Genomic DNA, 27,925 nt, shown 5'->3' with positions numbered 1-27,925 from the left:
GAAAGAAACTGTGTAATCAGTGTCCTGAGAGGTCACATGCGCATCCTAGTCCCCAGTGGCCCTCACCTTTCTCTCCAGCCTGCCAGACATCACTCCCAACACGTGGTGAATTCTGAGGATGCTTCTTGTTGTCTGGGTTCTTAAGAGGCCCCACTGGCGGTCACAAAAAGCCTCTGTGGCATTTTAGGCTGCTGTGGGCATGTGGACAGCATGTGTCTGTCTCGTAATTGTGTGTGTGCTTGCGTGTGCGTGTGCACATGTCTACACACATTGGGATTTGCAGTTGCCTGTTGTAATAGCCCCAATCTGCGATAATAAAACAGGCCTCGTTTTGTCATTAAAATACATTTTCTGCCCATGAAACTGCTTTTTGGGGGTTTTTTGAGCATTGAAAGCATCCTCCTTGGAGATTATCCACCTTCCTACATGTATCTAATAATTATTTTGTTGTAACAGGCAGATCTTTGAGTGACAAAACATGGTGCAAAGGAAGAGGAGTTGGGTAATAATGATTTTGTTGTAACAGGCAGATCTTTGAGTGACAAAAACATGGTGCAAAGGAAGAGGAGTTGGATCCATCTGCTGCTATGTTTATTTGCAAAAGGAACAATGAGGGTACTATGTCTACTGACAGAGTTTTTTTTTTCCTCTGTCATGGGTTATAACATCTTGAGTGTGGAGGAGGAAGAGTTTAAATAACAGAGGTTAAGAAGCTGAGATGAGTGAGTGGGAGAAGAGGACGTTCTATGGAGATGGCTATTGAGACAATGGGAAGGTCTACCATTAGGAATATTTGCAGAAACTGTATGAGGAATGGTCTTGGAAGGAGAGAGGATCTGGGGAGGGGGACGTTTGCTGATGGGTATGGGAATATGTGGACAGGTGAGGCTTGTTTGCAGAGATGGAGGAGGATTTAGGGATGAAAGGAAATATTTGTGAAGTAGGAAGTTCTGTGTGCAGAGGGGGAGTTGAGGGACTAAGGGTTCAACTAAGGATGGTTAATTCCTTGGAGAACAGGATAGGGAAATGGACTGCATTTGGATTTCTGAAATGAGAATATTGCTAGAGAAGGAAGTGGTTGTTCCTGAAACTTCTGATTAGCCTCCTCTTCTTCATGTTTTCATGTTGGGATTAGTGGAAAAAGAGGGAAGTTTTTGTGTCCATTGTTCTCCATTATAAAGCTTGGAGTTCAGAGTTGAAATAAATTTGTTTTTCCCTTTTAATCCTTTAAAAGCCTCCCCTCAGGCCCCATCTGCTGCCATTGGTTGCCACAGAAATATCCCTACAGAATTAATGTAGAGAATGGCACTGCTTGTGAGAGGCTGCTCTAAACTGGTGTCTGAATTCAATTACATGTCATCAGTGCATGCTTTATTCATAACATTGCCATATCGTAAACATCAATGCTGAAAGAGACCAGCCTGTGGACCACCAATGTGTTGGGAGAGTTTTGAACACCAGGCATCAACCACTGTCTGCACAAAATGTGCACCAGAGTCAGCATCTCTGCTCCACGAGCTGCTTGCAGGGTAGGGGTATAAACTCAAATGCTATTATAAAGCAGAAATTTTGACCTACACCCTAACTTTTTAAAAAATTCTTGTTCTTGAATTTTCTTCTGTCATCTAAATCACTCCTCATTTTCCCAACAATATAAAATGATTTCTACTTTTCTGACACTTGGCTTTTTCAGTCCCCTTTTGATTTATTCCTGCTACATTGGGTGATTCTAAGCAGTGTCTGTACATAGCAGTGTGAAATGACAAGTAACAAGCTATATAATTTAGGAAACCTCCATATTTACTTAGTATAAATTACCTGGATAATTGTGCTTTATATGGGCCAGACTTTAAGTTCCTCTTCTCTAACACATTTAGAGCACAAGACAACAAATATTTTGTTTTCATTTGTTTCTTTACTTTTAAAACTTTGTTCCTTGGGTATGTTTTAATTGTCTTGAAACCAGGATCCCTATAACTCACAATGTTGGTAAATTCATTGTCAGTGATTTATAGTTTGAGTGGGATCAGCTTCATTGTGGTGTTCTCTGGTATAAATGAAGCTGGTGATAACAGAATTGTACCAAAGAGAATCTCCCAAGAAACTTTTAAAAATAGTCCTTGAGATTGGGTTTTCAAGGAATTTTTTTCCTCTAGGAAAAAAGTGCTGTGATTTTCTGTGGTACCTTTCAGAGATCTCCTCATAATTTCTAGCATTCTCTGATTGACAATGAAGTGATGTAGGATTCAGGTGATAAAATAACAAGAGCACTGGGGGGATTAAATTTATGGATTGGAAAGTAAACACCAATGTTTCAACACACATTAACTTCTTCCCTATTTAGACTTCCTGGTGTTGTCTTTTCTCTCAGATGGGCACCAGATGCATTCTTCCCTTCTCCCAGACCATTCTATGACTGTGCATGTAACAACGCATGTCGCCATTAAAGCCCTAGGCACTCTTTTTCTTCTACAATAACATAATGCAGGGCTCTTTTTCGTTTACATAAAATATACAGGGAACCTAAAATAAACATACCAGCACAGATCAAGAAGACAGGCTGTCAGCCTTGGCGTCTTCTTTGCATCTTCTCTTACACATATTGACACAGACCTCTCTTCCCCACCTCCCTCCCCCTGGTTGTCACCTTGGCAATGCCTTTTGCCATGCTCCCCTTCACCACCCACCATCCTCTTCCTCTGCTTTTTTCCTCTAAATTCAGCTGCAGTCTTGCATTCTACCTGCTATCACATCCCTTCCTCCCTCCCTCATTGCCTGGGGAGAATTAAACCCACATTCTTTGACTGTGTTTGTCACCCTCCCTGCCTCAACTCTCCTTGCTTACAACCTCATCTTCATTCAGAGTACATGACTGGTGACTGGTCACCATTTCCTGTTTCTAGGCCTGCACTCATGTGATCACACCTAAAATAAAAAGGGTTCTGTGGAAGTAGAGAAGGAGAGAGTTATCAGTAGTCATTATTATCTCTCTCATGGGGTTCAGCAAGGGCACCTATCTGGCTGATTCTCTACCTTCTGAGTTGAATTGGTTTGTGGGATTAAGAGACATCAAGCCGAGGCAAATATGCCTGTGCATTCAGCTATGCTAAACTGAGCTTCAGGAAAATGAGTGGATGATGATGCTGGGTGGGGTACAGTGCAAACCTGTGGGTTTTTGACCTTGAGATGTTTGTACCGGATGAGAAATCTTTTTATTTATTTATTAATTTTTTTTTTTTTGAGTTGGAGTCTCACTTCGTCGCCCAGGCTGGAGTGCAGTGGCACACTCATGGCCACTGCGGTGTCGACCTGCTGGGCTCTGGTGATCCTTCCGCCTCAGCCTTCCGAGTAGCCAGAACTACAGGTGCGTGCTACCACGCCTGAATAATTTTTTGTAGAGACGAGGTCTTGCCAAGTATCCCAGGTTGTTCTCAAGCCCCTGGGCTCAGGCAGTCCCCTCACCTCGGCCTCCCAAAGTGCTGGGATTACAGACTTGAGCCACCACCCCAGCCAAGAAATCTTTGAGTGTACCTTTTACTCATCCTTAGCAGGACCAATAAGGTTGAACTGAAAAACTGGGGTATCAAATATGAATATCCCTTTACATTTTCTCTGGGATGCCCTTCCATCCCAGTCATCTGTAACTTTACTCTACAAAAATGTATTGTAAAGAATGTTGCATGACCATTTCTCAGATGTGGTTTACTATTTGCAAATGTCCTGCTTGTTTCTCCCCTAGAGAATGTAAAGCTGATCTTCTTTCAGACAGTACTACTTTGGAATATTTTGGTGCTGTATTTTGTTCAGTCAGCCAATCTGCTTCAATAATTATTTTGATTTTTTCAAAAAAGTGTGTATGGGAAGGAGAGGGGAGAAAGTGGTGGCACCCTTCGGGGTAGTAGGGAATCTGTAGTAGTTTAACACTCTGCAGTTTTATTAGCCCAAATAAAGAGAGGAAGGGCTTGTTAAAATTTCATTCATCCAAGTGGTTAAGTAATATTTGCAACTGCAAACAGGTTCAAATATATTAACACATTTTATCATTAAAATATCATCAGTATCTTATACTGTGGAGTCAAAATTAAATTAGCAGGTCTTCATTTTTAACTCTTCAATTCTGTGCTGTTGAAGTAAATATTTAAAATGCAAAGTTTGGTCTTGGTGCTTAGCTTTTGACTTCTGTTCAGTGACATCTGATCTAACCTGCTTTTCAGGATTGCTGTGTCTACACACCCTAGAAATACTTTTCAATCATAATTATTAGATTTTCAATAACTAAAATTGTTATTGAGTCAGGGTCTCAGTCTGTCACCTAGACTGGAGTGAGGTGGCCCAATCATGGCTCACCACAGCCTCAACCTCCCGTGCTCAAGCAATCCTTCTGCTTTAGCCTCCAAGTAGCTGGGATTATAGGCGCGTGCCACCATGCCTGGCTACTTTTTTAAATTTCTCTAGAGATGAGGTCTTGCTGTTTTGCTCAGGCTGTTTTCAAACTTCTGTGCTTAAGCAGTCCTCCTGCCACCTCAGTCTCCCAAAGCACTGGAATTACAGGTGTGAGCCACCATACCCATCCAGGAATACCTTTTCTTTATAATTTACTTCTATTTCTCATTTTTATATATTACCTTTAAATCAAAACCTTTCCTGCTAACTAGCATTAATTCTTTTCTTGTCTATTCTAACATCTCACGGAATTTTTTGTTTCTTTGTTGAAAATATACTAAACACTTAAAGGATTTTTATCCAAGTTAAGCCACATTCTTAGAGGAGGCATATGGTTTATACCCAGGAGAATATGTCTGACATGGTGGTGGAGATGATGGAAAAGGATTTTGATAACTAAGAGAGAGAAATATATGTTTATTAGCTATGGCTCATCCCAGGAAAGTTATGTCCCTAGACTTTTAAGAACTATAATATAGAAAATAATTTGGTTTTTCCTATATAATTTTTGTTTTTAACTCTATCAGAGACAGAATGTTTCTTGGATTTATAATGATCTGACTCCAAATGGACTTGGAATTTTGTTTATATTCTTAGACTCACAAAATGTCAGGTCTGAAAGTGGCTTTATGCTACCATTGGATAAGACTTATCAGATCTCTTTCCTTCAGCGGGCCTCTTTGTCAAGTCTTTCTACTGTTAACCTCCTCAAGACTACTACTCTTACTAGGCTAGCCACACTCCGTGGTCCTTTACCAATCTGTCAGTCAAGTCTCTCTATTGAGGCATGTATAGCAATCACTTGTTTGTATATACATCTTTCCCTTTGGACTGTAAACTGTGTGTAGGCAGTAAATGATATATTTGAATATATATCTCCCAATGCCTAACTTACAACCTGATTTATGGTAGGCACTAAGTGATGATTAGCATCTTCACAATAACAAACTATTCCCAAATCTCAGTGTCTGAAGATAATCAGGTTGGGAAGGGCCCTGTTCCATGTTGTCTTCCTTCAGGGGTGTAATCTAATGAAGGCTCCACAAACCTGGATGGAGGTTGTCATAGCAGCTGGGTGGGAACTGGTGAATCATGCTCTGGCTCTTACTGCTTTAGCTGGGACTGACAGGTTACTTTTACTTATATTTCATTGATCAAAACAAGGGATATAGCCACACCTCACATCACAGGGATGAGAAAGAGCAACTTCACTATGTTTCCAAAAGGAGGAGAACTGGAATATAAGTGGGTAACACTAATACTTTGTGTATGTATTTATTTGTTGAATGTAGGTATTTGTTGGATAAGGCATAGTATACGTCCCCTAAGAATGTGGTTTAAGTGGGACAATGTCGATATTTATTGAATAAAGTACCTTTAACTACCCATTGGAATTTTAATGTTTTTCCTATGCAACAAATAGCATCACTTTGAAATAAGAATATAGCAGCATCACTTTGAAATAAGAATATAGCAGCATCTCTTTGAAATAAGAATATAGCAGCATCACTTTGAAATAAGAATAGCATTACTTTGAAATAAGAAAATAATAAAGCTACATTTAAAAAATGAGAATACCAGTACTATTACCTAAGTGATATTCAGCAAACATCTGGAGACTTTTTTGTAATTATTCTATTAGCTTTATTCATATTAGGGAAGTGTTATTTTTTTCTTTTTAGTTTTTCAGATGCATAAAGAATGGAACAAATAAATTTATATAATTAACATTTTTGCCAGAGTTGTTTAGAAGAGTTGGAAGAAATGGTGCAGTCTCCAAATATTTATATGTTAAACTAGTCTGATCAAGAAGTTTTTGAAAATGACCTTTTTGGAAGAGTTAATATCTGGTCTAAAAATTGGGCAGGAACTAAGGAAAAATGAGAATCTAATCAATTAAAAAATGAAGTGTTGCTACGGACTGTATTTTATGCTGTGTTTTTTTTTCCTGATTGTCAAAACAACTTAAATACATTATATAAAATGTGAAAGATATAAACTAGTATGAGAAAGGTAAATTAAAAATCGCTGGTAATACTCCAATAAAACCATTGGTAATTTTTTTTTTTTTTGAGTTGGAGTCTCACTCTGTCACCCAGACTGGAGTGCAGTGGCTGCTCCCAGCCACCACAGCCTCGACCTGCTGGGCTCTGGTGATCCTTCCGCCTCAGCCTTCCGAGTAGCCGGAACTACAGGCATGCGCTACCACGCCTGGCTGATTTTTTGATTTATTGTAGAGATGAGGTCTCGCCTGCCCAGGTGGGTCTCGAACCCGCGGGCTCAGGCAATCCACTCACCTCAGCCTCCCAAAGGCGCGGGATTACAGGCTGAGCCACCGAACCCGGCTCCCATTGCTAATTTTTTATGTGATTTCTTTAAATTCATTGTTGTTATTGTTGTAGGAGAATGGGCATATTGAAGAGGCAAGAGAAAATATTGGCATTTACTAGGGAGGTGGTGGTGGAAATGGTAAGAGGTGATCAGATTCAGCGTATGTTTTAAGGACAATATTGATAGGATATGTTGGTGGATAAAATGAGGAAGAAGGCTCTAGTGATAGAGAAAAATCAATGATAATTCCCAAGATTTTTGCCTGAGCACCTGTGTGTATGGACAGGTGTCTACCCAGTTGACCCTTGAACAACTTGGGGGTGGGGGGCGGGAATGAAGGCGCCAACGCCCTGCTCAGTTGAAAATCTGTGTATAACTGTTTACTTCCCCAAAACTTCCCTACTGTCTACAGTTGACTAGAAGCCTTACTGATAACATAGAAAGTCGATTAACATATATTTTGGATGTTATATGTCTTATACACTGTATTCTTGGCCATAAAGTAAGCTAGAGAAAAGACAATGTTAAGAAAATCATAGGCCAGGTTCGGTGGCTCAGCCTGTAATTCCAGCACTTTAGGAGGCTGAGATGAGTGGATAGCCTGAGCCCGTGGGTTCGAGACCAGCCTTGGCAACTTGGCGAGACCTCGCCTCTATAATAAATAAAAAATTAGCTGGGCATTGTAGCACTCGCCAGTAGTTCCAGCTACTTGAAAGGCTGAGGTGGAAGGATCACCAGAGCCCAGCAGGTCGATGCTGGGGTGGCCGTGAGTGTGCCACTGCCCTCCAGCCTGGGCAATGGAGTGAGACTCCAACTCAAAAAAAAAAAAAGAAAATCATAAAGAGAAAATATACTTACTATTCATTAAGCAGAAGTGGAACATCATTAAGGTATTCCTCATCTTCACATTGAGCAGACAGAGGAGGAGGAGGAAAATGGGCTGGTCTTGCTGTCTCAGGGGTGGCAGAGGAGGAAGAGGAGGAAGAGGTGCAGGGGAGGCAGACATACTTGCTGTAACTTTATGGAAATACATAATAATTTCTGTCTTCCCTTTTGCTTTTTCACTTCTCTAAAAATATTTCTATATGGTACCAACTCTTCTTCTATTGCTTGCCTTAGTGTTAGTGCCTGTATCTTAGAAAGGTCCATGTTGTATAAAATAAATCAAAAGCAGTCTTGAATAATTAGAACCTTCTTCCAGATTGTCTCATGTCAATATGTTTTCTGGCATTGCTTTTTCTGTCTTCTTCTTCGTCATCTGGCAGTGGTTTAAAAGCACTCATCTCTATTGAGATACCTTCTGTTAATTCCTCTGGTGTGATGTCCATTAGCTCTTGAGTTTCTCCAAGATCCATGACTTGAAACCCTTCACCCCCCACCTTGTGCTGTATTCACAATCTCTTTCATGATTTTCTTGATGGATTCTGTTGTACATTTGTGAAGTCAAGCTCAACATCTGGACACAGTTTTCGCCAGCAGGAATTTATTGTTTCAGGCTTGATGAATTTCATGACTTTTTCTATAACAATAATGGCATTTTCAGTGGGGTAATCCTTCCAGGCTTTCATGATGTTCTCTCTACCAGGGTTCTCTTCCACATCATTGACAATTCTTTCCATGGAGTACTGTGTGTAGTGAACCCGAAAGGTCCTTATGCACCCCTGAGCTAGAGGCTGAATTGGAGATTGGAAACAAGTAGACCACTTCAATGCCTTTGGTGCTGAACTCATGGGATTTTGGGTGGCCAGAGGCATTGTGCACTCTCAAAAGAACTTGAAAAGGCAATCCCTTAGCAGTAAGGTACTTCCTGACTTCAGGACAAAGCATCAATGGAACCAATTCAGAAAACGTATTTTCATTGTCCAAACCTTCTTATTGTACAACCAAAAGACTGGTACCTGGTGTTTATATTTTCCCTTAAAGATCTAGGGGTTAGCATCTCTATAGGTAAGGACAGTCTTGATCGTAAACATGACTGACTACCTTTGCAAAAATAGTAGAGTTAGCCTTTTCTTCCTCCCTTAAATCCTGGTGTTCATTTTTCTTCCTTGCTAATAAATATACTTTGTGTCTTTTTTTCTGGAATTGGGCACTTTGATCGGCATTAAAATCCTGTTCAGGCAGATATCCTTCCTCCTCCACGATTTTCTAAGTGGTGTCTGGGAACTCGTCTGCTACCTCTTGGTCAGCAGAAGCTGTTTCTCCTGTTATCTTGATCTTTTTTTTAGACCAAATCTCTTTTTTAAATTATCAGACCATCTTTTGCTTGCATTATATCCTTTACTTTGAAGGACATTGTCATATAATGACTTAACCTTTTCCCAAATCTTTAAATCTATAAGCATGCCTTCCTTCCATCCTTCCTTCTTTCCTTCCCTCCTCCCTCCCTCCTTCCTTCTTTTCTTTTGAGTTGAATCCACTCTGTTGTCCATGCTGGAGTGCAGCCTTGACCTGCTGGGCTCAGGCGATCCTTCCGCCTTAGCCTTCCAAGTAGCTGGAACTCATCTCCATTGCTACCATGCCCGGCTAATTTTTTGATTTATTGTAGAGATGCAGTCTCACCATGTTGTCCAGACTGGTCTCAAACCTGTGGGCTCAGGCAATCCTCTCGCCTGGGCCTCCCAAAGTGCTGGGATTATAGGCTTGAGCCATCACACCCAGCCTGGCATACCTTTCTTGTAGCAATTCTGCATCCACATAAAAGCTTCTTGGGAGCACTTCCAGCATCACTAGCATGGGAGCACTTCCAGCATCACTAGCAGCACTTTGTATGGATCCCATGGTGTTATTCAGGGTTTACAGTATTGTAGTAAACATGATGAAAAATAGTTGAGAACTGCAAGAGATCACCTTTTACTGTGATACGTAATTTATTGGAGAGATGAGCCGCTCACACTGAGATCAACGTCACATGATGTTTTTTTTGGTTTTTTTTTTTGAGTTGGAGTCTCACTCTGTCACCCAGACTGGAGTGCAGTGGCTGCTCCCGGCCACCGCAGCCTCGACCTGCTGGGCTCCGGCGATCCTTCCGCCTCAGCCTTCCGAGTAGCCGGAACTACAGGCGCGTGCTACCATGCCCGGCTCATTTTTTTATTTATTGTGGAGATGAGGTCTCGCTGCCCAGGCGGATCTCGAACCCGCGGGCTCAGGCAATCCACTCACCTCAGCCTCCCAGAGGCGCAGGATTACAGGCTGAGCCACCGCGCCCGGCCACATGGTGTTTTAAGTGGATACTTGGAACACTTGAGCTCATAACAATAGCAACAGGAGGTGGCTACAAGATTATTACAGTAATAGAGTATCTACTACAGGTAATTTTATGCAATTATGATTTAATATTACATTTTTTGTTTGTTTACATTTCTTTCTACTGCGAATGGCACTATGAACAGTTTGTGTTACTTTTTATAATACAAAGGTTGCCAATGATAAAATACACTGATATTATATATATTTTATGCTTATCACATACCTCACTGTTTTTCTTTCTTTTTTGGGGGGGGGGATATTTCTAGGCTATGCAGTTCATCTGTGAGATTTTTCAAATTACTACAAATCTACAAAAAACTTTGAAGTGTATTTCTTAAAAAAAAATTGTGCATGTAGTTCAAACTGCTGTTGTTCAGGACCAATATATAAAAACTGAACTCACTGTGTGTATTAAATACACAGGTGTATAATCCATGTGTATGGGTAGGTATCTGTGTAAAAAAAAATCCCAAACTGTACTTATTATATATGTGTTTTTTAAAATTTACTTAGCATTATATGAATGCACTTTTTTTTGAGTTGGAATCTCACTCTGTCACACAGGCTGGTGTACAGTGGCATGCTCATGGCTACCACAGACTCAACCTGTTGGGCTCAGGTGATCCTTCTGCCTCAACCTTTCAAATAGCTGGGACTACAGGTGTGTGCCGCCATGCCTGACTAATATTTTGATTTGTTGTAGAGACTAAGTTTTACCATGCTGCCCAGCCTTGTCTTGAACTCCTGGGTTCAGGCAATCCTGAACTCCTGGGTTCAGGCAATCCTGTTGCCTGGAACTCCCAAAGCACTGCGATTATAGGTGCGAGCCACTGCTCCTGGCTGAATGCACTTCTTATGTGATAAAAAATATGCTTCAAAATATGATTTTGAATGTTTGTGTAAGCCGGACATGGTGACATGTGCTTGTAGTTCCAGCTACTTAGGAGGCTAAGGCAGGAGTATGGCTTGAGCCTAGGAGTTTGAGGATGCAGTGAGTCCTGATTGTACCACTACACTCCAGCCTCGGCAATAGAGACCTCAACTCTAAATAAATAAATGACTGTGTAATATTCTCTCATATGATGTATTATTATGCAATTTTCCCCCATTGTTGGGCATTTATGGTGTTGTTGTCATTATAATAAATAACACTGTAATGTTTTCAGGGTTTGCCTATTTTCTTGCTTTCTCAATTCCCACATATTTTACTCGAAAGAATTGACCACGGTTTGCTAAAATGTTAATATGGCAAACAAACCAAAGATGAAGTTAGTTCAGAATAGAAGGCACCAAGACTAGGGACTGTCTCAGCTTTAGTCCTCTAAGGGGGCAAGGGAGATATGTTTCAAACCAGAATGGTGTTTTTAGGTCAGAATTGATAGAAGTAGACAAATGCTAAGAGGGACAGTTGTCTTGAGGGCAGAGAAAGCACTGCTCCTGAGAAGCGAAAGAGTTGGCAAGAACCAGATGGTGGGACCAGATCCTAGTTGGGAGCCCAATCTAATAGAAAGCCTCATATTTAATTTGAGATTCACTTAACATGATAAATTATGCTTGTATCCATCCAAGCAGGGCTTTGGGTTGGAGAGTAAGAAACCCAAGGCAGAGTTTGTTGGGGGAGGCTTCACCTTTATGGGCAGTTGGATACTTAGCCCATCACCAGGATGTAAGCAGCCAGACTATTTCTTGACCCCAGCCTGTGGATAAGAAGCAGTTCTTTATTAAGTTGCCTAAATTTGCCCAGAAAAGTTTGTGATGCTGAGAAAGCAGAATGAAGGCCCTCAATCTGTGGCTGGGAGAGAGAGAGATGGAGGACTGGGATTAGTATCGAAAACTTGGCGTTCCTTGAGTTTCTCACCTAAGGGACAAGGGGACCCCGCAGGATGGAGATAAGATAGAAATGTTAGGCAGAGCCCTCTTTCTTAAACTTGTAGTCTAGTTACACAGACAACCACGATATGAAACCAAATACTAAACACACACGATACTGTTTACATATAGACCAGGGATGTAGTAATTAGTGTCTGAGGTACCTGGAGGTTGCAGAACAGTTTTAGTGATGTGTGAGTTCAGTAAGAATGTTTAAGTTGTGTTTGCTTTTGCTGATCATCTAAGGAAAATCTTTTTGTCTGTTAAAAATATAAGCCTTCCCACTTGCAATGATAGTTTGCAATTCAAATACATTTTTTATAGACTAAAACTTTAGTTTCTTAAATTAATGTTTTTACAGGCTAGAGCCCAAAACATATTCTTATGGGTGCATGCGTTTTCTTAAAAATTTTAATGGTGGAATAAATAAATAATTCTGTACCTTGATAAAAGGGTGGCTTCTGATGGGTGTTTCTGTTAGAAGAGAGGGTTTGCTACCAAGGACGATCATGGTGCATTTGGGGTGCCAGAGGACTTGAAGGTTACAATAGTTTCAGGTTTTTAAATATACCACCATGTGACCATAAATTGGGGAACACCCTTATCTCTATTCTGATGAGTACAGGAGCTTTAAGTCTTCTTGTTGAGAGGATAACTTCCCTTGTTTAAAGAACCATCTTCTAACCCTCATGTTACTGATCAGTGTCTAACTTAAAATTTTCTTTTTTTGCCAAAATGTGAATTTTGTTTCCTTAAGACTTTATTTCTGAGCAGCTAATGACTCTAGCAGAGACATCTATCTATATATATTTTTTGAATCAGTCTCACTCTGTCACCCAAGCTGGAGTGCAGTGGTGCTCTCATGGCCACTGCAGCCTCGACCTGCTGGGCTCAGGTGGTCCTTCCACCTCAACCTTCCAAGTAGCTACAACAACAGTCATGTGCCACCACAACTGGCTAATTTTTTGATTTATTGTAGAGATGAAGTCTCACCATGTTGCTCAGGCTGGTCAGCAGGGACGTCTAAAGGAAGGCCTGTTGCGTTATCCCTTTGGGTGTTAGCTCAGCACTCAGCAAGCTGGTGGTCCTCTAAGGACTAGAGCACTAAAGGAAAATTGTGTTTTTTATGCACCAGCCTAATTCTGCACCAGCCTAATCCTGCACCTTTAAGGATTAGTTTCCCTCAAATATTACAAAAAAATCCCAGATCAGTGGCCTTTATTGTTCTTCAACGTTCAGTGCAGCTTTAATATATTTATTAGTAATGCACAGTTTGTGTCTGTTAGTTTTATCAGTTCTTACTGTAAAGGCATATATTCAGAATAGGCCTGGCAAGGGGTTGTTCTTTGTAAATCTTTTAAAAGTAAAACTTTGTGTTTTATTCCCTTACAGATTCCAGCAAGGTTATGGAAGAGCATAGCCACATACAAAAGCAGCTGAATTTACAAAATGGCAGCTTAGAGGAAGGCTTTGTGGTGCATTCCCCTGAGAACGATCCCCAAAACATGATGGAGAGCCTAAGCCCGAAGAAATACTCTTCCAGTCTGAGATTTAAAACCAATGGGGACTATTCTGGTTCCTATTTAACCCTCTCACAACCTGTGCCTGCCAAGAGAAGCCCTTCTCCTTTGGGAACCGGTGTCAGAAGTAGCCCCTCCTTGGCCAAAGTCCAGGCAAGCAAGCAGTTCTCTTGTGATGAGATTGACAAAACTATTTCCATGAAGCCTCCCACTCCTTTACTCAGCACTACAGCCTCCCTCAGTGGATATCCACTTGGGAGAGCAGACTTTGATCACTTTACTGGCCGGGACAGCGAAAGGGCCTTGAGACTCTCAGAGAAGCCACCCTATTCCAAATATAGCTCGAGGAATAAGTCACATGATAATGTCTACTTTCTTGGAGGACTGGAAAGCCGAAAGGCATCTGGCTCACTCCTGGCCATGTGGAATGGAGGTTCCGTGAGTGATGCTGGCCCCTCTCCTGCCAGCAGGTCGGGAGCAGCAAGCATGCCTTCAAGCCCAAAGCAAGCCCGGAAAATGAGCATTCAGGACAACCTGACACTTCAGCCTAGGCTAACCAGACACAAGGACCTAGCCTCTGAACACATCAGTTCAAGAACTAGGAAGTATTCAGGCAGCAGCCTGAGTCACATGGGAGCCTACAGCCGATCGCTTCCCAGGCTGTACAAAGCCACAGAGAACCAGCTGACCCCTCTCAGCTTGCCCCCGAGAAACTCTCTGGGCAACTCCAAGCGAACGAAACCTGGGGAAAAGGATCTACCTCATAGCATAGTAGACAACGACAATTACCTTAATTTTTCTTCTTTGAGCTCAGGGGCTTTATCCTATAAAACCTCTGCTTCTGAAGGCAATCCATACGTGAGTTCCACCCTCAGTGTCCCTGCCAGTCCTCGAGTGGCTCGGAAGATGCTTCTGGCCTCCACCTCCTCCTGTGCCTCTGATGACTTCGATAGGGCTTCTTACTCAGGGACAAGCCCAAGTCATTCATTTCTTCCTGGAGAGTCAGACCGAGTGTTTACAGCCAGAAGGAACTTTTCTTGTGGATCGGTAGAGTTTGATGAGGCTGATCTGGACAGCCTCAGACAGGCCTCAGGAACCCCTCAGCCTGTCCTTCGGGAGCGGAAAAGTAGCATTAGCTCTATTTCAGGACGTGATGACCTGATGGATTACCACCGGCGGCAGAGGGAAGAAAGACTCAGGGAGCAGGAAATGGAGCGATTGGTAATTTTCGTCTGTTGACTTCACTGTTTCATTGGGCAGCATCCATAGGGCAGCCTGGGGACAGAGACTCCAAGGATATATGGTGGGAGGGAGTAGGATTTCTGTATGCACCAGGCACTGCTGCTCCTTCCTTTTCTCTCCTGCTATCCTTCCTCTTTCCAAATCACCATAACTAGACATGTGTGGGTATTTGTAGACTTACAGGAGTTCACGTTAATTTATTTGGTCTGCAGAGTTCTTACAAGTGTAAACTCTTGAACAGCCTAACAAAGGCAATTGTGAATTTTACTGAATTTCTGACAGATCCTACAAACTTTTAAGAGTATGAGGATGGTGCTGGGTGCAGTGACTCACGCCTATAATCCCTTTGGGAGGCTGAGGCAGTCAGATTGCTTGACTCCAGAATTTCAAGACCAGCCTAGGCAACATAGCAAGACCTCATTCCTACAAAAACAATTAAACATATTAGCCACCTGTAGGCCCAGCTACTCAGAAGGCTGAGGTAGAAGGATGCCCGAATCCAGAAGGTTAAGACTGCGGTAAGTCAAGATCATGCTACTACGCTCCAGCCTGAGTGACAGAGTAAGAACCTGACTCAAAAAAAAAAAAAGATTATGAGGAAATCCTAACTTGTATTATTTATATCATTACATTTGCATGTGTATGGTTATGATAGAAATAGTCTGTGAAATCTTGACTTGTGGGAACTAGGGAGTGAATTTGTTTTCTAGAAAGTTGTCTGGAGAGTTGAAGGGTTGCCTCACTGGTGTTCAACCTTTTCTCCATACTATTCATACACACCCATACTCTAATCTGCCATGTCTCTTAGTACACACAGTGACTCCAAGCTACATATACTCACAAGAATTATTGAGTTGTCTTTTTCCATTTAAAATAAACTTATGCTTATTGTGAAAATATTGGGAATAAGAAAACAGGAGGAAACATCCCTTAAGAGTTCTACTAATGAGTAAGAACAGATGATTGCATTTTTTTCATTCTCTTTTAAGACCAGGTTTATTTTTTTGGAATAAATATTAGGTACTCCTTGGGTGGATCAGTTAGATAGTACTCCAGTATGACTTTCCCCTTTGTAATCCTAAAAAATCTCCAGAGATTATTTGTGGTCACACAATGGCATTGTGTTTGGGCTGATATAATTCATGGACATAAATTCAGAAGAAGTTTTAATTAGCATATAACAGCTTTATTATATGTGGACAGCAAATATAGTGCTATACTGTGCTGAGCAACTATTATTAATAAAGCCAGAGAAGTAACTTCTATCTGATAATTTATTAAGGAATCTAGGAAAGCATTTCTTAGTGGTTTCTATCACTCCAGACATATTCTTTAAATCCTCCTATTTACTCTTCTGTTCCAAGGATAAGTAACCAAACTCAAGAAATTCACCTCCACTGGGTTTCATCTTGAGCATCTGTGCATCTTTGTGAATTTCTCCTCCAGATTCTCCAAATCTACTGAGGTTCCTGGCACTCAGGAATTGACTTTCTTTACTGCCTGGAAGGTTGGGCCTATCTAAATCATAAATGGGTTTCAACTTCTTGGGAGAACTTTGTGGGTATTGCTCTAAATATGGAGTTATAACCCTTTTCCCTTAATAGTGGGCTTGTCATATCTAGTGAAACAAGGTTTACTTTTAAATTTGACACTCTAGATTTGACCTTGGTTGCATAGTCTAGCTGTCTGGTTATATACCAGTAAGAGGGATGACAGCTTTCTTATCAGGCCTATGCAAATAACAACATGCCATTAAAAACTAAAGAGCCTAAAAAAAAAAAAATTCCAGAATTCTGAGGGATCAATGAAGACAAACTATTGTAAAAAATATTTCACTTAGTTTGCAAAAATCAGAGTTAGCTGAATTAAGGGTTAGAGATAGAGCAAGATGAACACTAAGGGGTTTTTTCCACCAAAAAATAGAACGTTAAAAATAATGCCAGTAATATTCCAAAGCACATATCCACTTTTAAAAGTTTGGTTTTGTCATCAGTTCGTTCAGTCAGGTCTGTGTAATTAATTCTTATTCCTTTGCATCTTGGGCCATTAATTTGGTTTCATGAAGTTATCTATTTGTAGACTAGAAAAAGTTCTGACATCTGATTTAGCTGCCTAGTATTGTCTCATTATTGTCTACACAATGTTAGCTCAGATGCTCATATTCATACATCTGTGCTTTAAAATACCAGGAGTTAAGAGTACTGGATAAAGTCCTATTCATGAGGCTTTGAAACTGTCTTTTTTTGTTATCAGTACATTCTGTAGGCAAGCTTAAGGGGGAAGTAGAGACTATTTGGTGAATGTTTAGAGTAAGTGGTTATTGTTAATTTATGGTTAATTTAGCAAACTTACCAACATGAAGGAGAGTTAAAATCCTTTCTCAGGGTAAAAAGCATTGGTATTTAATCAGTGTTCCCCCTGAGGGTAAGAGCATGTTACAAAGAATGAGGGCACTGACTATATTCAGAGTCTTTCTGTAAATCACGCAATCTTTGAACATTTCTTATAATAATAATATTTTACCTGTACAAAATTATCCTGGAGAAAGTTGATCTTCTCATTTGATTTAACAGATTTTTCTACACAATTCTTGATAGAGTTGGACTTTAAACTAAGAAGAGTAGAAAACAGACGTAATTATTTCTAGCATCTTTCTTGTTCTAGGGTTGAACAGTTTTGTGATTGCCCCCAGAGGTCCTTTGGGAAAACCTAAAGATAGTTCAGGTATAAGGTTTCTTGGGAAATTTTTTTTTTTTTTTCTGAATTTAGAGTCTGTCTGATCTTGGGAAGACAAAATCAAATATTAATCAGAGAGTTCATTACTTAATATAGGATCATGGATACCTGAGAGCAGTGAATATTTGCAGTTCGGCTACTTAATAAAGTAACTGCAGATTATTCTATGATAAACAAGAAACCTTAAGGAATTCAGAAATGAGGAACTCTTTCTGTTATTTTAAATATGCAGGCATATATCCCACTTAGCACAAAGCACAAGAAATTACTCTTGTGAGATATGCTAAATCTCTGCTCTCTGGACAGGTTACATAGAAGAATAACCTTTTACTCTTTCTAAGCATAGGCTGATTTCTCCAAGATTATTCTGTCATTTCTGTAGAGATAATTACATTTTAGTTTTATGTTAACAGAGTATCATGCATTGCATTTTTAATGTATTACATTAATAATATTTTGTGAATAAATGCATTAAAATTGTATAAGCTTTGCCAACATTTAAATATTTTATTACTTTTTTAATAGACTTTGTGTTTACAGGTATTATAAACCAAGTCAAATCAAGCTCCCTTTTTACAAACCTGCAATTTTCTGTTTCTATCAACTTCTGGCCTTCATTGTTCTCTTCCACATTCTAGAACAACCAGACGATTTAAGATAAAGAAACTTATCTTAAAGATGCTGGAAATTATGTTCAAGTTGACATGTCACAGAACATAATTACTGTTGATGTAGAAAGGTTTGTCACAATTATAATTCAGTTTAGGGGAGCACAAAGTTTATATCTTTCTTAATCTTGAGTAATCTTAGCTTATATTTTCAGTAAACAAATATAAGACACTTAGAAGCTTAGATAAAAAAAAAAAAGACTGGAACACAAAATCTCACTTTTCCAGATCTCAAAAGTCTAGCTGCTTTTTCACTGAACACAGAATATTTTCCTGCTCTGAGTACACAAATAGAAAAATAAACAAACTACAAGCAACAAACAAATGCTTTGTCCTCTCTTATCTGACCAAGGTTAGATTCCAGTTCTACCTGATAGATCACCAAGAGGTCAGACCACAAAACCAGATTCCTCAGTCACTGCCTCCAGCAATTGGAGAGACTACCCAAACCTCCGTCAAATCCGTCCAATAATCAGAGACAAAAACAAAAGCACAGAGTCTGTAAGATTGCAAAGAATAGCAAATCAGCAAAGGTGATGTTCCCCTGCCATTTGGGATTTACTCCAGGAATCGAGAAGAGATGTACCTGGGCCTCCAGCTCCTGAGATACACTTCCTGGCAGTCCAGCGTAATTGATTCCACAGAATGAGTCACTTGAACATTTCATTGGGACCTCCAAATTGCAAAAGCATAATTTTCAAAAAGTAAGCACAGCTTTTATATAACTAAAGGATGAATAGATGCCAAAGATGTATTTCACTCATTAATGAGGAAACCAAGCAGATTAAAGCTGACTCACTAACCCTAATATCTGTAGTATTTAAGCTCAGCTATGATTATACCAGTGCTTTACTTGGATTTTTATTTACTTGTTCAATCTTTATTTGAAAACTCAAGGTAATTTTATTGAGTATTAAAGATTGAACTGTTATTATGAACCACCAGAGATCTATTAGTGAGGTCAGACGATCCACTTTGAGTCTATATTAAATAGCCTCCAGCTGCTGTGCTATTTGAGGTGTTTAGTTTTTTAATAATTTATTTTTCTTCTTTCTTGCTTTCAGCTGCCAATTCGTGTTTTGTTGTTATGCAAGCCTTTTCTTTCTTTTGTATGATTTCAGGAACCAGATATCAAGCCTTGGTTTAAAGTGTTCTAAACTAAGAGTTTCTAAGTATGAGTGAGGTATTGAGGGGATCTCGTGCATGTGAAGTGCGTGCACTTCGGTTCATAGACTTGTGACATCCATTTAGGCTGTTCAGTGGTCATCGTAACTCCCTCATTCTGAGTTGTGTTCCAAGAAGAGGATATCGATAGATAAGGTATCTCTGGAGAGCTGGGATGCTGATTCTTGAACAAATTAAATGTTCTAGAAGCTAGAGAAATCATTAAAGGTAGACAGGATGTTCTTTTGTTTATCTCATTTGATACCTGCATACCTCCTGGTAATTGTGATCCAGGGTAATAAAAGTCATTTTTTTTAAGAGGAAAATTTAAAAACTTAAAGTAAACCCTACTGCTGTTAAGGGGGAAATTGAAAAACTTAAAGCAAACGGTACTGCTGGTTTCATTGCCAAAATCATCAGTGCTCTATTGTGGAGAACCAGTGGATTCCCCACAAATTGCGTTGTAGCAATATAGTATTTTTTTTTCTGTCTGAGGACAGTCATCTGCAGTGCCTTGGTAAACAGCATTGTTACCATGTAGAACTACGTAGGACCAGCCTTGATACTTCTCAAACATGTAATGTGATGCCATGACTTTTTACATACTCTACCACTCTGCATTCCCTGAAGATAAAGTTGGATTTCTCTCAAGGCACATATTAATATTTCTGTGGTAACTATTTGAGTAGGTGAACATCTGGGTCAGCAGCTTTCTACTGTTTGGAAGGTGTTTTGTTCTTATAGCTCCTATGAAAGCAGTTTATGACTAAAGAATTTTAATTTGCAAGAGGCTGGGACCATGCCTGTCTTGCTCACTCCTCTACATGCACCTCTTAACCAGATGACAAGAGTTATAGGAAGCATTATGTACACGTTTTTGAAAAGAGTAATTGAATGTTCTCTTAACACCCATTCATGACATTTATTCTGGCTTTCCTATGCTCTGTGGTTATAGCTTGCACCTCTTGTACCCAGACGGACAATATGCATTTAGTGCCAGGTAACAGTGAAGTTTTTGAACAAAAAAACGCAAATTATCTCATCATAAATGCCTTCCTTTTAGCTTCCATAAAGGGGAAATTGCATTCCAGCTTTTAATGAAAACCTTCATTAATTGATTTGATCTTCAATTAAAAATATGAAAATGAGTTATTTTTCTTGACTTTAAAAGTTTGGAACATTCTTTGTAGAAAGTGGTGATCTCCAGGGTCATACAAAAATGAAGGCTGCCGGTCCCAGAGTCTCGCTTATACATGGTTGAGCAGACCAGATATCTAATGTTTCTAAAATTAACTAAAAGTGTAATTGAACATATTTGTTTAAGAAGTTCTGATGTTTTATTTAAAGATATATATGATGTCTAATCTCCCAAAGGTAGTGAGATGCAGATACTATTTTATTTTTTGAGTCAGAGTCTCACTCTGTCGACCAGGCTGGAGTGCAATGGCATGCTCATGGCCACCTCAGCCTCAACCTGCTGGGCTCAGATGATCCTTCTGCCTTAGCCTTTCAAGTCGTTGGAACTACAAGTGTGTTCCACCACAACCAGCTAATTTTTTGCTTTATTGTAGAGACGAGGTTGTTGCCCAGGCTGGTCTCAAACCCGTGAACTCAGGCAATCCTCTTGCCTCTGCCTTCTAAAATGCTGGGATTATAGGTATGAGCCACTGAGCCCCATGCAGATACTATCTTAAAACCCAAAAAGTAAACAGATTGATACTATTAAATTTTGTAACTAGGAAAAATTGTTTAGGAACCCAAGACTAGTGTGCATTGTCAGGTGAAAGTTACTCCACTTATAGTTTTTTGCTTCGCCACCTGCTTCTTGCTGTCTCCATTTCCTAGTGACTCCTGATCCCAGAAAATAACTTGGGCATTTAGGCATTTTTGACTGTGCTGAACCATATTGTAAGTTTGGCAGTATTTTTTATTTGGGTAGCAGAATGGACAATGTTTAGAGAATGCTTATTGTTGCTTAGTCATAGTATGAATCTTTTTTTTTTTTTCTTAGAAGAATGTCTTTGAAATGTGAAGGCAAGCTTAAGTACTGAAAACTATTTTGTCCTTCAGTCTGACATGAAAGGAATTGCCTTCCTGATGTGGCTCTTCCGCTTGCTATATCCTGACTATAGTTTTAATTTTTAAAAAATGGTTCCACTGGAGGAAAGAAGCTAGTTAAACTGCAAATAAGGTTAGAGGTTTGTTTACTAACCAAATAAACTTAGTGGCTCAGACGTTTAAAGGGATATTTAGAAATAGTGACTCTCTTCCTATCTTCTGGGTTAGAATGGCCATTGATACATTAATTGATTTACTCTTCAGATTTGGCCTAAACCTTAAACTGAATTGTTTCTGATGTTTCAAACAGCCAGTCAATTCTCTGCCTTCTTTCACTTTCATGCCTTGGTTGGATGGTTTATAAGATCTTCTCAGAGATAGAATGTGAGCCGCAAATGTGAGCCATGTATGTAATTAAATTTTTTTTTTACATTAAGAAAAACTTAAACAGATAAATTAAGTATAATATATTGGGCAGCACAGAATTAGACTGCTGGTGCTATCTACTGCCTAAATAAGCTATTCATTGTCAAGTTAACAGCATTCCTTTGTTTCTGAATAAAGTAAATCTATAACCACTGGATAATATAAAGAAGAATATTACCTATCATCAGATTGCCTTGGGTCATTAGAGAATAAGGCAAGGAATTTCTCTCTGCAAATTACTTATATATATATATATATATATATGTATATATATATATATAAAATGCATGATGTATATATATGTGTGTGTTCATTAAATATTGAAGGAATTAATCATTAGTAAATTAGGACTACCAATTGTCCTCTGTTAACTAAGAGTAAAAAAGTTGTCACATCTTATTTTTTTCTTTCTTTCCTCTCCAATTGGAGAGAGAGATGGGCAAAAAAAGAGTAAGAAGGGGAAAATAAGTATTTAGCAATTATCTAATGACTTCACATTGGGGTAACAGAACTGAAGTCTTAATGAATTCTATATTGCAGTAGTCTATGGCAATTGCTGTTTAAAGAGGCCTCTATCCTTGACAGCAAACCCTGGTTCTTGTTACAGTGGCAGTACAAACTATTTCCTCTTGATGGTGCCACGCATTTAAAAATCCTTTTTAGAACTTGAGGGATTTGTGTTCTGAATCTTAGCACAGTTTAGCATTATTGGGCTAAAAGCTGAAAAATAGAAACCAACTTAGACGAAAAAGAGGCCCTTATGCTACCATGTCAGGGAAGAAGCCTCATTCTTTTAAAAAATGAGAATACATGAACAATTACCTTTGAAGAAGAAATAAATTTCAGAAATAAAATTCATAGAAAAAGTATACAAACTAAATGAAAATTGAAAATATATTGATACCAACAGGTATATGGGAGGGGAGTTTCATGAGGAAGGATTACTGATTCCTCATAGTAAAAGTGGTCCTTATATTTGTTGACAAATTACTTAGTATCCAAATTAAAAGCTGTTTATTGAGCTACCTTAAAAAAATTCTCATTAGCCAATAGGTTTAGGAACTTTGCTGGCTAATTCTTATAATGTTAATTTTCCCTAGTTCTAGAAAAGATTATAAGAATATTTGCTGTTAAGAATATTTTTTAAGTTTGAGATTGATTTTTTTAAAAAGTCTAAAACCAGTATCACAATAAAAACATATTCATTACTTTCTCAATGAACAAACATTGTTTCTGCCATCTCAATGTGTAGGTTAAGATCTATTAGAAAGCACTTAAAAGTAAACTCTTTATTTTGAAATAATTGGAGATTCACATGCACTTGTGAGAAATAGTCAGAGATCTTGTGTATTCTTTACCCCATTTCTTTCCATGGTGACGTCTTGCATAATTATCGTACACTACCACAACCAAGGCATTGACATTGATATAGTGAGGATATAGAACAGTTCAGACACAACAAAAGTCTCACATTGAACTTTTATAGCTGCATCTACTTCCCTCCTCCTTAACCTCTGATAACTGCTAATTTCTGCTCTATTTCAATAATTTTATCATTTCAAGAAAGTTACATGAATATAACCATGTAGTGTATATCCTGTGGGTTTGGCTTTTTTCACTCAGCATAATTCTCTGTAGATTGATCAGGTTGTATATTCCTTCCCCTCCTTCAGGTCAAAGACTGGGGTATATGAGGTAAAGGGAAACCCCAGAGACACATTTCTGTGTATTTCCTTGGGTTCCTAGGTCCCTAGCTTATCTGCCTTCTTTTTCCACCTTTCAGAGGCTTCTTCCATTTGTCCTATGTATAATGTGTAGGGCTTTTGGTTACATTTAGTGGGAGGAGTAGGAAAAAATATGTTCTAATTCATCTTCCCAGAAGCCTAAGTCAGTGTGTTTAGTTTTCTAAAGTTGGGAACAGCCAAAAAATTTGCTCTGGTGACGTTTATGACTGGAGGGAAGAATCTTTCTGTGGGGCATGTTCTGTTGAGAAATTTTACTTTTGATAAATTGATGTTTCTCATTCAAAATTGCTAAAACCATATCCCAGCACTGGGATTGTAACTTGAATTTTGAGAAAAGGCAGAATTGTAAGAAGATGCTGAATAGAATTAAAAGGAACACATTTCTCATATATTTATTATTCTCTCATTCTGATTCTAGAATAACAGCACTAGAGCTTTGAAAGGCCATTTTCCCCATCTCATCATGAGAACCAAAGCCTAAGTCATCCTAGGCAGAAATTATAGTTTTACAATTTGTCCCAAGCGAAAGGAAAATATACAGGCATACCTCAGAGATTTTGTGGGTTTGGTTCCAGACCACTGCAATAAAGCAAATATCACAATAAAGCATCACATGAATATTTTGGTTTCCCAGTACATGTAAAAGTTATGCTTACACTATATTGTAGGCTATTCAGCGTGCAAGAGCATGTCTAAAAAAATGTGTATACCTTAATTAACAAATACTTTATTGATAAAAAATGCTGATTATCTGGTGCCTTTAGTGAGTCATAATTGTTTTGCTGCTGTTGCCTTGATGTTGATGATTGCTGACTCGTCAGATTGGTGGTTGCTGAATATTGGGGTGGTTGGGGCAATTTCTGAAAATAAGACAACAGTGAGGTTTGCCACATCAGTTGACTCTTCCTGTCACAAAAGTTTTCTCTGTAGCATGAGATGGTATTTAATGGCATTTTATCCACAGTAGAACTTCTTTCATAACTGGAGTCAATTCATCCAAATTCTGCTGCTGTCTTATCAACTAACTTTATATATAGTTACAAATCCTTTACTGTCATTTCAACAACATTCACAGCCTTTTCACCAGGAGTAGATTTCCCTCTGAAGAAACTACTCTCTTTGATCAGCCATAAGAAGCAAGTCCTTATCTGTTAAGTTTTATCTTGAGATTGCAACAATTCAGTCACATCTTCAAACTCCACTTCTAATTCTAGTTCCTTTGCTATTTCTACCACATCTGCAGTTGCTTCCTCCACTGAAGTCTTGAACTCCTCAAAGTCATCCATGAGAGGCGGAATCAACGTCTTTCTAACCTGTTAATGTTGATATTTTGACCTCTTCCTATGAATCACATGTTCTCACATGGCATCCAAAATGGTGAATCCTTTCTAGGAGGTTTTCAGTTTACTTTGTCCAGATTCATCAGAGGAATAACTATCCATGACAGTTATAGCCTTACAATTTATTTTTTCAATAATAAAGGCTGAAAGTAAAAATTACTCTTTGATCCATGGGATGCAGAAGTGATGTTGGGTTAGTAGGCTTGCAAACAACATTAATATCCTTGTATGTTTCTATCAGAGCTCTTGAGTGACTTGGTGCATTGTCAATGAGCAATCATATTTTGAAAGGAATATTTTTTCTGTATAATAAGTCTCAATAGTGGGCTTAAAATATTTGGGAAACCATGCCATAAACAGATGTGCTGTTATCCAGGCTTCGTTGTTCCATTTAGAGAGCACAGGCAGGTAGATTTACCATAATTCTTAAAGGCCCTAACATTTTCAGAGTGGTGAATGAGCATTGGCTTTGACTTAAAGTCAGCAGCTGCATTAGCCCCAAATAGGAGAGTCAGCCTATCATTTGAAGCTTTGAAGCGAGGCATTGACTTATCCCCTCTAGTTGTGAAAGTCCTACATGGTATCTTCTAATAGAAGACTATTTTGTCTGCACTGAAAACATGCTGTTTAGTGTAGCCATCTTCATCAGCAATCTTCTGGATAACTTGGTGCAATTTCTCCATTAGCACTTTCTGCTACACCTTGGACTTTTGTATTATGGAGACAGCGTCTTTTCTTAAACCTCAGAAACCAACCTTTGTAGCTCCACACTTTTCTTCTGTAACTTCCTCACTTCTCGGCCATTACAGAATTAAGTAGAGTAAGGATCTTGCTCTGAATTTGGCTTTGGCTGAAGGGAATTCTGTGGCCGGTTTGATCTTCTAACCAGACCACCAAAACTTTTTTTTATATCTGCAATAAGGCTGTTTTGTTTTCTTATCATCCGTGTGTTTTCTGAGTAGCAATTTAAATTTTCTTCAAGAACTTTTCTTTTGCCTTTACAACTTGACTGTTTGGTGCAAGAGGCCTAGCACTCAGCCTGTCTCAGCTTTCAACATGTCTTCTTCATCTAGCTTAATTATTTCTAGCTTCTGCTTTAGAATGAGAGACGTGTGACTCCACTTGAACACTTAGAGACCATTGTAGGGTTATTAAGGTGCCTAATTTTAACATTGTTGTATCTCCTGGAATAGAGAGGCCTAGAAGAGGGACAAGATGGGAAAAAGCCAGTGGGCGGAGCAGTGAGACACAATGTTTATCAATTACGGTTGCCTTGTTATATGTGCATGGTTTGTAGTGCCCAAAACAATTACAATAGTCATATCAAAGATTGCCTATCATAGATTGCCATAAAAAAGATAATAATAATAAAAAATTTTAAATATTGCAAGAATTTCCAAAATTTGGTACAGAAATACGAAGTGAGCACATGCTACTAGAAGGATGGTGCCCATAGACTTTCTCGATGCATCATCAAAAAAGTGCAAGAGACGTGCAACTATGGGAGGTATGCCTGTAGTTACTTTCCTAACATTATTCTCAAATTTAGAAAGAAGACATGCCTTTGTTTATTTTGCATTTCTACATGTAAAACTTTGTAGTATGCTTTTTAAATTTGAACTTATATATTTTCCATTTGATATATCACTCATAAATAGCTGCATTACAATACTCTCACTGGATATGTGACAATTCACTCTCCTTTTTTTTACATGTAGGCTTTCCTACTTTTTTTACCCTATCAACTTCTTTATGCATTAAAAACTACTTATTTTTTTAAAGATAGGATATGCTTTCAAATGTGGAGATTTTTTTTTTGAGTTGGAGTCTCACTCTGTTGCTCAGACTGGAGTGCAGTGGCCACTCCCGGCCACCGCAGCCTCAACCTGCTGGGCTCCGGCGATCCTTCCGCCTCAGCATTCCAGGTAGCTGGAACTCCAGGCTCACGCTACCACACCCGGCTAATTTTTTGATTTTATTGTAGAGATGAGCCTCACCAAGTTGCCCAGGCGGGTCTCGAACCCGCGAGCTCAGGCAAGCGTAATTTCTTTAACAGGAGGCTCAAGCACCTTGTAGGTTTCCTTCTGGAACATTGTCTATGTAAGAATAAAAACATCTGGCATGTTTTTCTGAGATGCTATTTGGAAATTATGATTATGTTGATCACATGAATTTTCTTTCTTTATAACCAGTGTTTTTCAGTCAACAGAGGAAAAGTGTATTTTTCCTTTTAAACATGATGTAGAGTTATTCATAATGGGCATTTTCTTTCAAATGATATCTTTTAGTACTTTAAGAATAGTTCACCTCCAACCTTAATATTTTTCTAAGTAAAACATTTCATAACTCACACATCTGCTGGTTGATTTTAAGTGGCAAAATGATGCAAACAGACATCAGGAAAAGGACTAAAATACAGAGGATCCTAGTTAAATGGTAACTGTGGTCAGAGGTTGTTGAGTCTGCCTTAAAAAAATGCAGAGGTGGAAAAAGTAGAGAAAATATTCTTGGAAAAAAGTTAACAGGATTAATTAAATTTACTTCAGAGCATGTTTGATGTAAATGAAAATATAAACAAATAGACATTGCCTCAGCATATATGTATTGGGTAATCTATAATTATATAATATGTTATTAACTTAAGTATACTAATTAAATATATATATTGTGTGTATTGATAATTAAACAAATTATATTATTTTATATTTATATCTATTTTTAAAGTACAAGCTCCTTCTAAAATAGAAGTATGAGCTCCTGCTAGAAATAGTAGCAGAGAGCCGGGCTCGGTGGCTCAGCCTGTAATCGCACGCTTTGGGAGGCTGCGCTTTGGGAGGCCGAGGTGAGTGCCTGAGCCCGCGAGTTCGAGACCCACCAGGGCAACGTGGCGAGACCTCATCTCTACAATAAATCAAAAATTAGCTGGGCATGGTAGTGCACGCCTGTAGTTCCAGCTACTTGGAAGGCTGAGGCGGAAGGATCGCTGGAGCCCAGCAGGTCGAGGCTGCAGTGGCCAGGAGCATGCCACTGCACTCTAGTCTGGGCAACAGAGTGAGACTCCAACTCAAAAAAAAAAAAAAAAGCAATAGTAGCAGAGGCAAAAGGGTTTGAGGGAGATATTGACACAGATGAGT

At 39.0% G+C, this 27,925-nt stretch overlaps 1 protein-coding gene across 3 annotated transcripts in view; it reads left to right on the top strand.

Moving 5' to 3' along the window:
- Positions 1–27,925, top strand: part of PHLDB2 (pleckstrin homology like domain family B member 2) — a 131,004-nt gene that overhangs the window by 28,418 nt on the left and 74,661 nt on the right. For all 3 annotated transcript variants that reach the window (XM_008066589.2, XM_008066588.1, XM_021716850.1), the window contains exon 2: positions 13,285–14,633. In XM_008066589.2, the coding sequence (XP_008064780.1) occupies positions 13,285–14,633 (1,349 nt within the window). The remainder of the gene's footprint in view (positions 1–13,284; positions 14,634–27,925) is intronic.

The sequence above is a fragment of the Carlito syrichta genome, unplaced genomic scaffold (genome assembly GCF_000164805.1).
Source record: "Carlito syrichta isolate Samal-C Ts95f unplaced genomic scaffold, Tarsius_syrichta-2.0.1 Scaffold309017, whole genome shotgun sequence".
NCBI lineage: Eukaryota > Metazoa > Chordata > Mammalia > Primates > Tarsiidae > Carlito > Carlito syrichta.
The sequence above is the reverse complement of the archived record's forward strand: the minus strand, read 5'-3'. Positions and strand labels throughout refer to the sequence as shown.